Source organism: Idiotropiscis lumnitzeri, chromosome 11, assembly GCF_059441095.1.
Source record: "Idiotropiscis lumnitzeri isolate Australia: NSW breed Sydney's pygmy pipehorse chromosome 11, RoL_Ilum_1.0, whole genome shotgun sequence".
In the NCBI taxonomy this organism is placed as follows: domain Eukaryota; kingdom Metazoa; phylum Chordata; class Actinopteri; order Syngnathiformes; family Syngnathidae; genus Idiotropiscis; species Idiotropiscis lumnitzeri.
In genome coordinates, this window is record NC_142401.1 from 9,821,171 (window position 1) to 9,833,572 (window position 12,402).

At 39.8% G+C, this 12,402-nt stretch overlaps 2 protein-coding genes across 3 annotated transcripts in view; one reads left to right on the plus strand and one right to left on the minus strand.

The window, feature by feature from the left end:
- Positions 1-12,402, minus strand: part of syn2b (synapsin IIb) — a 49,511-nt gene that overhangs the window by 10,414 nt on the left and 26,695 nt on the right. For both annotated transcript variants that reach the window (XM_088308152.1, XM_088308151.1), the window contains exons 4-5: positions 10,798-10,954; positions 9,735-9,824 (exon numbers count right to left, since the gene is read on the minus strand). In XM_088308152.1, coding sequence (XP_088164278.1) covers positions 9,735-9,824; positions 10,798-10,954 — 247 coding nt within the window. The remainder of the gene's footprint in view (positions 1-9,734; positions 9,825-10,797; positions 10,955-12,402) is intronic.
- Positions 484-9,540, plus strand: LOC148327301 (metalloproteinase inhibitor 4-like). Its single transcript, XM_088308153.1, has 5 exons — positions 484-787; positions 5,021-5,118; positions 5,828-5,942; positions 6,280-6,404; positions 6,908-9,540. The coding sequence occupies exons 1-5, from the start codon at positions 655-657 to the stop codon at positions 7,103-7,105; spliced, it is 669 nt and encodes a 222-aa protein (XP_088164279.1). The 5' UTR covers positions 484-654; the 3' UTR covers positions 7,106-9,540.

The window sequence follows — 12,402 nt, forward strand, 5'->3', positions numbered from 1 at the left end:
TATAATAAGAACTTGCACCATTCTGTCTAATACATTGCCTCCATCATGTTTGACACGTGATGTGGTATGATTTGGATTACAAACTAGTCCCCCCCCCTTCTTGTTTCTCTCTCCATCTATTTATTTAATTATTATTCTTTTCATTGCACATGCTTAGGGTACGGCAGTTTTAGTAGCAACAGATCAGTCGGTTTTCTGCGACAATTAACACGCCCATGGACGCCCGCAGTGAAGAATTAAGACGGTAGGACATCAAAACGAGAGGGGGGGGGGAATTGTTTTTGTTCTGCTGGGTGTGAGGAGGCTGTGCCTAACTTGTGGAGTGCATAAGAGGCTCCCTGTGCGCGACCCTCTCAGCATTCAGGACCAGAGTGCCAGGCGATCCAACTATTGTAAGTTTGTCCGTGTGTCGTCGTTTCGAGAGAGCGCGCGAGAGAGAGAGGGAGAGAGAGAGAGAGAAAGAAGGGGGAGTGTGGGGGTGGCAGCTTCTTCTGCAAACATTTCTCTCCACAGCTGCTGACACTTGGGGTCGAGGCCCACTGGAGCGCATCTTTTAACTTCCACTCTTCTTTTCAAGTCCGAATTTCCTTCAAGGGAACTTGACGGGATTGCACAGGGTTTGTTTAAGCCGTGGGAGCCAGCGGGAGTCTCATCATGGCCGTGTCCCACGAGAGGAGTGTGCGTCTGGGGCTCGGGGTGCTCCTCTTGCTGGGAGCAGGCACGGTTGTGGACGCATGCAGTTGCCACCCAGCACACCCGCAGCAGCTCTTCTGCAGCGCCGAGACGGGTGAGTTGGAGAGCATTTTCTAGTGCTCAGGCAGAAAAGTGTAAAAACGCTCCTCAGATTTCAAACTGTTTACTGATGAGTTGTCTTCGGAGCCCAATTACGGGGGAGCAAAACACACATCAGGAAGGCGACTGAGAGGGTGACTAATCTCTAAATCTCTAAACTCTTATTGGTGTTGCTGCAACAACTTACTTGCTTTCTTACTTACTTACTCAGAATAAAGCATAAAACCAAAATACCCTTGACAAATGTTCCATTCAAGTGCATTTAAATAATTGGTTATTTTTCCTCATTTAATTTGCAATGTTTTATTGAATTTTATTCATGATTAGGTTAAATTGACTGGAAAAACAATGTAAGTAAAGAGCAAAAACAACAGGAAGCCTCAATAAAAACCGCACATTTTCTTTTTCTTAATACATTTTCAACTAGTTCACTTAAAGGTTGGTTCATGTGAGTGTCACGATCGAATATTATAAAATGTTACAACGGTTTTTGTGAACTGTATTCCTAGGAATCATAGCACGTGACCAAATAGTTGTCTGAAATCCAATAAAAGTGCCAGATAGTTTGCCCTACTTCTGCTTGTGCAGTTGCCTGGCTTTCATAATCCCCTTTCTTACTTTTTTTTTTTTTTATTGTCTCAGCACAAGCCAAAACCAACACCGCCGCGTACATGGCTTCACCAGAAAGCGTGCGTATCTGTCAAAGGGTCGAAATGTGTTGCAAAATTGAGGCTGAGAGCTGCTTTTAAAAACCTGCGCGCAGGCTCAAACTGGATCTGGGTTATGAGAACACAGAAGAGAGGGAGAAAGACAGAGGATTTATTTATTTATTTTTAAAGGATGGGTGAAATGCTTCGATTATAATCCATGGAAGTCAAAGCATTTTGGTGGAACCGAAGCAGCGCTGGATCACATGAAATCTTCATATCATGAAGCAGTGCACTGCGACGGGATGAGAAGACGGCAGAAACAAACGCTTCCTGTTTGTTGCCGCCGTGTTTAACGATAAATAAACACTAATTTGGATCGGATGTGACGCGACTTATTTTTGTGAACCATCAAAGATGCTGTAGGTGTTGGACAGCTACAACAAGTATGAATTTATGAATGACCATTAAGAGTCTAATAAGAGGATTAAGTAATCATAAATCCCACAGAAGGTTTTGGGCAAAGTGTAATTATCCTGTAATTAATTCCACATTGGGTATTTTTGTACACTTAAATAAACGTGCAGCTAATGTATTCAGTTGTAAATATACTGGCAGCATTTTTTAATATTAGCAGCACATTTACAGTTAATTGAAATTAAGTTATATAATTGAACAGATTTCTCTGAACTTTTGGGATCTGTTGGTTGATTTCATTCCAGATGATTGACAAAATTTGATAAACCAATTGACGATACCTATCATTTGGATTTTTGTCCCTCGTTTAAACTATGTATACCACTAAAAATGAACTTCACAAGATCAAATGGTCCCAACTTGAGCCCATTTAGGGAAAAAAAAATAAAACCAGTGCCCAGCATAATTTTTGGGACCCTTGATGTATTAAAAGCCTTAAAATAAATTTGATTTTTATTGCAGAAGCTAACTCTCATCATGAAATTGGTGTAAATGGGTCAACAGACATTGAATCAAACTCCTCCCATGGCCTTCTCAGTCCCCAGACCTCAACCCCATTGAAAACCTCTTGAGGAGGCTAAAGAGGAGAGGACCCAGATCGCTGGATGTTTTAGAGAGATTGTGCGGAGAGTTTGAAGAGCACTCTTTCTGTTTTCTCCCATTCAGACATTAGAGGAGAAGATTTAGTGCGGCTTTGTTGACAAGCATGGCTTGCTAATAACGACACTCATCATTTGATGCAAAGGAATTATTTTATAATGTGGGATTTTTCTTCCCATACTGAATAAATGCACTACAATTAAATGTTATTTTTCTTTTTAAAAAAAGTGAATGTATTAGAAGCTAAATAAAAAAAAAAAATAGTTTGTTCTTACCGACTGCAGGGACATTTGAAGCGACACATTGCGTATATCCCCAAATTCTCCAATTATAATTTTGACAAATAACATCTTACTTCCTTCACGTTGGAATGAACGCCCAGCAATTAACCTGCTGCTCTGAATCCCAATGTTCTCCTTAAACAATGCGACAGATTATACTCAACTTTCTTAAGGACTTGAGGTCATTTAAATGTTTTGTCAAATTGCCAAGTCATTTGTCAAAGCACGCAAAACGATTTCGGGATTAACTTTGCGGTTCCACCGTCCCGGTTGTTTTGTAAATGTCGACTGGTGGCGCGGCCTTCGCATGACCTGACAGTGTCGTGAGAGTCAACTCGACTTTTGAATAAAGCCGAACATCTGACTAATATCCCATCTGTACAAACCTTGAAAGATTCCCAAGCTATGTCCATGAGTGTGTTGGTGTGTGTGTGCTGGATGGAGGCCAAGGCAGCTTACTCCATCGCTCTCCCCTTCCTTCCACTTCATTTCCATGTCTATAGGCCGGGCCCAATGGTCTGCATACTAACAATATCAGTGTGAAAGACCACTGACAGTGCAGCTTTGTGAGGATGACAAGGGTGCCGATTCATCTGGGCCGAGGGACGTTTTTTACTACATCAGTTCTCATGGTTTTAAGTTTGCAATATTATGTTGTTGCACACGTAAAACATTTTACTGATTCAAAATTGGTTGAGAATAGTCTCGCACTAAACTTCGGCCTGTTTACTTTCTGTTGAACCTCTGAGGCAGCCCATTTAGGCAGCAAATGTGATGCTAATTCTCAAACTTTGTATACAAGGATCCCACAAAAGAACTTTACTACTATGCGGCAAACTACTCTGACCTGAAAACAAGATGCTCGTTTGGTGTCCTTTTGTTTTGCTTCTGCCTTTACTTGCTATCGGGCAGCCCATTTAGGCAGCAAACTGAATTAATGCTGCCCTCTGCTGGTTGCTGTCCAGATGTACGCTCAATTATCATCTCATTGATTTTAGAATTCAACAAATATTTTTTATTAGATTTCTTTTAACATTTGCTTATTCAGAAATATATCCTGTCCGTAGGTTAAAGGCCCATTAAGAAAATCTTCCCAGAAGGGGATCCAATTCTTTTTAAGTTATATGGGAGGCCTCCACAAAGTGAATACGCTCATTTATGTTGATGGGAAAGCACTTTACGCTTCTGTTTTTTTTTTTTTTTTTTGTGGGTGGAGGGGCTAATTGCTTGAAGAATCTTTATATCTTCTCCACATTTGGCTGCAGCCAAGGCTCAGACTGCCAACCATTTGATGTGTACAGACAGCAATGCGAAGCCAAGGTGTATTAGTTACCATTAACAGGTGGCATCAAGCCATTATTGCGCTCACAGGAGGACATTTAAGTAGGCCAGCTAATTTGCCAAAGACTATTTTTAAGGTTCTATTGGAAGGATGGATAAGAGAGCAAAGCGGTCATCAGTTTTCAGTGACATCATACTATGGTTGAAGATAAATTAAGCCGCATGTTATTATTTGTCCTACCGTTCAGATATGCCTGATTTTGCATGAATCCAATTTGCCATTTTTTTTGTTGTTTCAGTCCTGTTTCAATACATTTGGCAAACCCTCTTGGCAGCAGTGATGAACTACCTTCACTGCTGCGCAACATAGCATCGAAATTATGTAATCTCATGAACAAACTAAAGATCAATTAATTTACGCATGGTCAATATGTATTAAAAATGCAGAAATATGACTTCATGTCAGCAAACAGTCACCCAAAATGACAGTATTTATCTAACAGCTGAGGCAGTTGGAGATTTTTTTCCACTTTACTACTTCACTTTCATTTCTATTACAGTTAGTTTCATTACCAGTAAAAGATTTATAGTGCAGTTTTATAGATGTACATCAAATTTTGATAGACCATCTGCTCGGCTGAGGGTTTTATATATATATATATATATATATATATGTATTTTTTTTTTCTTGAGCAATCAGAGCTTCTTCGCTGGTCCATCTCATTGCTTTTGGATGAAACAATTTCACAGTACATGTTCTTCCTATTACCAGCACGCCAATTAGAGGTGTTGTTTTGTGACAAGGATGAAGCAAGAACAAAGGAAAGCGTTGCTTAGTTTGCGAGATGAATAGTGGGTAGGGTGGGTGGATGTATTGTGTTTCTCTGTAAATAACACATTTTTACACCCTATTCTAAGTCCAGTCACCCTTTTTCCTGACAGTCATCAGGGCGAAGATAGCCGGGGAGAAGATTGTGTCGCCTAGCAACAGCTCCTCCCCCTACATGAAGATGATCCAGTATGAAATAAAGATGATCAAGGTGAGATGTGCCGCAGACTAGTCCATGCTTAAGTGGCGAGGCAGGCTTTATAGGTGTGTATAAAACGACAGCGAGCAAATCTGATTTGTAAATTCATTGTGACATAGCCTGTCAAAATAGACTAGAAATCCTGTCTGGGTATAAAAGACAATTGAGTGTAACAATGACGATACACTACACGACAGTATGCCCATTGCACAAAATGTTGGCTATATGGCACACACAAGCGCTTGGGGCTAGGTTGTGCTTTATGGTGAGTTACAGATCTCTGCCACCATGCTCCACCAAGTTATATTTTGCCAAATTTAGTGTCGCCCATGTCTCAAGTAGAAGTGCTTCCAATTTACGAGCAATTGGGCAAAATTTCAAATGGACTTTGGAAGGACCTTTGGAAATGCCAAGAATGGCCACTTACGACCAAAATGGCAGACTTTCTGTGTCTTATTGAGCATGGTTCCTTTTGACATTTTTGGTGTGTCTACTCACATGACCAACAAAGTTCCTGTTGCCAATTCAAACTGGTTTTAGGAATCATTGATTTAAAACAACCACTGAACTACCTAATCAAAACTGCATCAGAAAAGTTCATGCTTGTGGCTGGATTACAGAAATTCTATTGTCAGGTAGCCAACCAAGTCCAATATGTGTACTGCATGGTAATCCTGCACAAACAACCTGAACCTTTCCTGTTTTTTTTCCAAATGAGCAGATGTTCAAAGGGTTCGACAAGGCCAAGGATATCCAGTATGTGTACACTCCGGTCTTCTCCTCGCTGTGTGGAGTTAAATTAGATTCCAACAACAAAGCGGGGTATCTGCTCTCAGGTAGGAACATTGCTTGACTGGTGGTCAGCTGGTCAGCAATAGGTGGATTTTATTTTCTGAAACGTCATAGCTAAGAATTACAATGTATGGTGACATCTGTATTGTGCAAACATTTATTGGTCAAATTTGAAAAAAAATGTAATTATCTCATAAACCCAGTGTTCTAGAAAAAAAGTAAATCCATTATTGAAATTAGAGTCAATATATATATATAGTGACACATGAAGGCATCTTTTTTCAAAACTTGCTGTTGACCAGTGTTATTGTTACTTAATGTAAAATAATCGCACCAGTGTCAGAAAATACAAATGACTGTGTTTCGCTATGATATTAACAGGAAGTATGTGGAGCGATGGGCGGCTTTCCATTGGCCAGTGTGACCTGGTGGAGTCCTGGGACAATTTATCACTTTCACAAAGAAAGAATCTCAACTACAGATACCAGATGGGCTGCGAATGCCGCGTGAGTCAGGATTTTTCATTCTTGCTGCATGAATATTCAAATCTGTCTTTGACTCAGGAAACAAACTATGACTAAAAAGTCATTTTCTTAAGACTTGTATATAATCCCATCAGCACCATAGTAAATTAAGGAATTTTTCAGCATTTTATTTGCCCACAGTCAAAGGTTCCATTCAGGTTAGCCAAACACCACAACTTCAGTTTTCTTTTGATTGAAATTCAAGAAATTCAATGCTATCCAGGCCTTAATTTCCCCAGACAGGACAAAGATAACAGTGGAAAGAAATACCATGCTTTCTGAAGATCAATGAAAAAAGCAGGGGCCCCACAGTTGAACCCTGCGGAACACCATACAACTGTGGGACAGAGCGCGACTCAGAGCAACCAAAGCCAACAAAAGATTCAGTTTGCCAAATCGGATTTAGAGAGCTACCACTAATGTCCAGCACATTTTTGCACCGCATATTCACGACATGTAGTTAAAAAATTCAATTTTCTCGGCAGATCAACGTGTGCTACACGGTGCCGTGTGCATCCACGGGAGAACACGAATGCTTGTGGACGGACTGGCTGCTGGATAATAGCCTTAATGGCGAGCAGGCGCGGCAGTACGCATGCATTCGGCGCTCTGACACAACCTGCGGCTGGTACAGGGGTGGCCACGCCCCCGAGAAAGACTTCCTGGACATGACTGACCCTTGATCAGCTCAAGTCTCCATCTCCGTCTGACTCTTGTGACGCCTCCAGTCAGAGGGATGTCCTGCTTTGGCTTTTGTAGCTCAAATATGGATGCTTCTGCGTAACATAGCAACAGGGTTCATGTCAATTGGGCTGATATCATTTCTGAAAGAGCTCCCGCTACCAGATGGATGCTGCGGCAATGCTAATTAATGTTTTATTGAATATTTTTTACAAAGCTGTTTTAAAAATGTGCAGTGGCACTAGAAAAGCTTGGCGTTACCGTTGCTGGATGTGTACATTAACTCAGAGAAGGGCACTGTTTCACTTGCTTCATAACGCAATATCGAAATTTTCTGACGCAGAAAAATAGATGGATGCTTTTGTGTTCTCTAGTCTGAATTATTTTCACTCTCTACTCTCAGGCTGTTGCAGCAAAAAAAAAAAACATCTCTAAAACCATCTGGTTAAGAATGGTGCTGCTCAAATGCTAATTACAAAAAATATTACATTCCTCCTATATTACCTGAACTACAGCAATTTAGAATAATGTAAAAAAAAAAAAAGCGTCTTCTCCTCTAGTAGCTCTAAACTGGTGATATCTTATGAAGCTACCAAAGCGCGACACTCCCAGAACCCTTAAAAGTAATTTTCTGCAAATTATCGGCTTGCTTCTGTAATGCTTTATATTAACCTTCCAGAGTCAGCCAACGTCTCTAAAAAGCAGCTGGTAAGAACACCGTTGCTTGAGTATTGATTTAAACAAGAAGAGATCCCAATCCTGTGGTCAAAATTGCCTCAGAGATGTTCTTGCTTTTGTGATGGATTAAATGAACTCTCTGTTGTCAGTCTCTAAAGACCAGCTGGTTAGGAATGCTGCGTTAATTAGAACAAGACGAGATCCCATCCGTTCTGTACCAGCTTGACACCCATTTAGAGTAGAAACTAAAAATGCTAATAGCTCGGAATGGTGAAAGCAGGTGATACCTGATGAACCTACTAAAGCGCTATGCTCGCAGAGCTATTAAAGTAACAATTTTGCAAATGTTACTAGAAAAAAACTGCTGTCCTGCCATTGAAGATTGCAGAATTGTCTCATAAATCCGCTTGCTTTTATTCATTTTGTATTAACTTTCTATATTCAGACGGAGCAGCTGGTTATGAGTGCTGCTGTTCAAGTGCTGAATACAACAAAGAGAGGGGATCCCATTAAAGAATAGAATGGAAAATGCTTCACCTAAAAACTGGTCAGAGCTTGCTGTCCCTTAGTCGTTTTCTGAAAATTATGACACACTCTTTGCTAAAACAGCCACTGAGCAGCTACTGAACATTGCAAATTTGTATTTCCTATTCCATAAAAACTAATGAATGTTTGTGTGACTTCTCGGTTTTTGAAATTCTCTACTGTATGTTTAGGCAGCTACAACAAGTCTCAAAAGACCAGGATTCTTTTATTTTATGTAAAATATTCAAAACTGCCAACATTGCAAAATTGAAATTTCCTCTTGCAGAAAGTTTACATGATATATTTTTAGGACCTTTAGGCTGTATTATTTTCACTTGCTTTGGCAGACTGTCTCTAAAGTCGCTTCAGATGGTCCAGAAATCAGCTGCTGAAGTGCCGAGTGAAAATTTGCCGTCCACTGGCATAATTGCACAAAATCCCTGAAAAATTCTGAAGAGCATTTTAAACACTTCTTGTGTGTTAAACTGCACTCCCAGAGCTTTTTATTTCTTTTTTTTCTTTTTTTTCAAATTACGATTGAGTCGCTGATGGAACAGCCGCTGGTAATCACATGCAAATAATTTACCTCAGACTGAGTCCTCCTATCATCATTTGCATGAGGCTGACAGTTAACACATTCAGTTTGGCAACATAGTTATTACTCATAAAAACGTCGGCTGTTCAACTGATAATTGGAATTATGTGTGACAACCAGTCATTGTAAATATTCAAAGTACTTCATTGAGCATTAAAATGTTATGAGTCTAATAGCATTTACTTTTATAGCATACATATTCAGGTAAACACAACTTATTCGACATCTTCAGCGTTTCAATTTCACGATGTTTGCTATTTAAAGACTGACACTGCAAAAGATAACAATTTCTGCACGTACGGTAAACTCCCTAATCTCGTTATTGGTTTAATCCAAAAATGCATTCTAGCTCAATAACGCACGCCTCAGCCGCCAATCAAGTATTACAAGACATTAAGCTTATTTTAAAAATGTATATTATTGTTGCATGATTTGTTTGGTATGCATTAATAATTAACACAATAATTATAAACTGCATGGTGTTAGTGAAGTGTCATGAAACAATACATGTTTTATACTGAAGAAATTGTTGCGGATTTGTATTTATGTTTCTTTTGTCTAAATAGTGGTGTGTTGTTTTTTTTTTGTATTTCAATGTACCAAAAAAAAAAAGATTGTATATAAAATGTTTAAATGGAATCTTGTCTTCTTTGATTTCTCCAAAAGGTTCGGAAATGTTTTTGAAGTTAAAATGTTTGTGCTGAAAGTACAAACGCAGGAATTGTGATGAATGGTGTCTTATCTCCCTTTCAGAAACCTCGTCAACAACATTTCATGTGTGATAATAAAAGGATGCAAAATCATGAAAAAAAAAAAAAGACAAAAATGCTCACCATGTCCTTATAGTTGGGGTAGAACGTTTGATCAATCACGGGGAATTTGTCAGCACCCAGCCTCTTTTGATTGTTGATCAACTGGGAAAACTGAAGATAAAGACAAGAATAAAGGATGACACGCATTAATCTCACAGAAAATTTATGAAAAAAACACGATGAAGAACGATAAGCATTTAGATCGAGATTTTAGACAGGTTATTTCAGTACTAGTTTACAAATTTGAGTGTTGACTACAAGCTACAAAGTCTAACTGGGCGCATTGTTGGTACTTTTCTTGACATTGCATAGGTAGCAATGGGCGTTTGCGCCGTTGTGGGATGGGACATTTTTCAGTCTTTTCCCGATTAATCGTAGCAGAATTCCTTGCATTAAAAGGACAGTCAGAGTGCAACTTGGTCTAAAATCTTTCTTGTGTAAATAAATAATGTTGGAGTCGTGCAAATAAATATGCATAAAGCCTCCAGGGGATGGAATATAATACAGTGAGGCTTTGTTGCAACAATGAGGTGCTTGATCTGGCGTGACAATGGCTTTGCCAAACGCACACACGGGCTGTCAAGTCAGACTTAAAAAAAAAAAAAATCAATAATAATGATTTTTAAAAAAGTCTTTCACTTTGTGACATGTGCACAACGAGGCGCTCTAAAGTGGCCACACCAGCGGACTTCAGTGTCTGAAAATATTTTCAAGAGTAAGCATAGCATGCTAGAAAGATTACACATCACAACTGCCTTGTTGTTTTCAGCAACTTTACAGCATCTTAAAAAGGTTCCACATAACCATTCCGCTCGTTTAATTCCGGTTTAAATTACAGCAGGAGCCAATTTAGGCTGCAAACTACAACGAGTTGCTAGTTCATTCTGTCGCCATTGCTTCAAAGCATAGTGGAATTTATTTATTTATTTATTTTATTGTTTGTATTTTCATTACACTACTCTAATATCACCAAAAAAAAAAAATCACATTCTTGTATGTTTCCTCTTATCTTCGCCATTAAACAACAATTTCTGTGTTGATTTTTTTTTTTTTCTGCAAAATGAAGGCTATTAAAATGACATACAGCCCAGGGTTTGTCGCAGAGGTTGTAGATGGAGTCCAGCGAGTTGACGGAGGGGATGCCAGCATACTGCAGACCGATGATTAGGTTCCGAAAGTCTTCGTTCTGGGCCATGCTGAAGGCGTGTTGGCGCACCAAGACAAAGTCTGGCCTGAAGGACCTGATAGGGCAACAGAGGAGGAAATAAACAAGTGAAGGAATCAACTAATTAAGAGTTTTTTTGTTTCATGGCAATTCTTCAAACTTTGGTGCCATGCTTTGCGAACACACGATGAATAAAATCTCCAAATGTTTGGTTGTCAACACCACCCGTTTATTTAGAATGACCATCTAGGCATAGCGCAATCGGCCTGGCAAATCATCGGCAGAGATCTTTGGCAGATTCATGCATATCTAGCCTGCACACAGAGCCGCAAAAAAAGTGAGGCAGGTGTAGAAACCACCAATTTTTCCCTAATGGTGTATTAAGGAAATAAAATGTCTATACTAAAGAAACGTTTCTCGTCTGTGAGGCTCATTTTGTCCTATCAGGATCCTACATGGTGTTCTGCAGTCGGCATGGAGAATCAAATGAAGTCAATCGTAAAAGCACAGCTCAGCTCGGCGGCAGCACAGCTCTCTTGTTCTTTCTTCATTTATCTCAACATGTGTCGCACAAAATGAAGTAATATTAAACAAAAAAAAAAATTGTGCTTAAAAAAGAATAGTGAGGCAAAAAAAGCAAGACGAGCAGAGGAAACGTCTCACTCAGTGTGAGCACCACCACATGTTTGTGTAGCAAGAATACTAATCAGACACTCTGAGGAACCTCAAGTGCTCCGTTGGTGAGGACACTGCAATTAACGGGACAACCTAATCTCATCATTACTCACGAGGAGGAAAGGGCAGACCTACGTTTTAATCAGATGTGACCAACATGCACCAGGTCATTCTAGTTTCCTTCTGATCATGGTTAAGGACTTTGGCGACCTCTAAAATGGCCTCTAAAATTCCCCATAAAAAATACACTCACAAGATAAATGATGACGTTGGCTGTCATGAATGGAATCTCACGCTCGTTGCTAATTTTTTAGCTACCGACTAGAGCTGGAGCTAGTATTGAGCAACCGTTTGCAAACAAAGGACTTTGATTTGGATCTAGTGTGACTGCTGTTGGACATTTGATGGGAACGGTTTGTAATGCTGAGCAAGTGAGCTAAGATGTAGCCTGCTTCGTTAGCTCCTCACGCTAGCTGCTAGCTAGCCGCCATGCGATTGTCAAAAAATAATTATTATAGATAGATAGATAGATAGATAGATAGATAGCAAGCTAGCTAGCTAGCTAGCCAGTCAGCTAGCTAGATAGATAGTTTACAGTTAAACGCTCAAATCCGTTCATTTGACGGACATTGATGTGCTAATGTTCCTCTATGCTCCAATAACCCCCAACCTCGACGTTTCTCTCACATTATTCTTCTTAAACAGACCGTGCGTGTGCATACCAAGCAGCCGCAAAACATAATTACAGTACCGATGCCCTCATTTCCTGTGATGGTTAAAGAAGCGGGCCCTTAAGACATGCTTCACCAGCAGCAAAATTCCGAGGGACGAAAGTATCTAACGTGTGCA

What these genes read in the sequence shown, in the direction of transcription:
- LOC148327301 (XM_088308153.1), top strand. Translation starts at nt 655, where the DNA reads ATGGCCGTGTCCCACGAGAGGAGTGTGCGTCTGGGGCTCGGGGTGCTC. An exon ending in CTTCTGCAGCGCCGAGACGG is followed by an intron (nt 788 to 5,020) that starts GTGAGTTGGAGA and finishes TTTTCCTGACAG; the next exon opens with TCATCAGGGCGAAGATAGCC. An exon ending in AGATGGGCTGCGAATGCCGC is followed by an intron (nt 6,405 to 6,907) that starts GTGAGTCAGGAT and finishes TTTTCTCGGCAG; the next exon opens with ATCAACGTGTGCTACACGGT.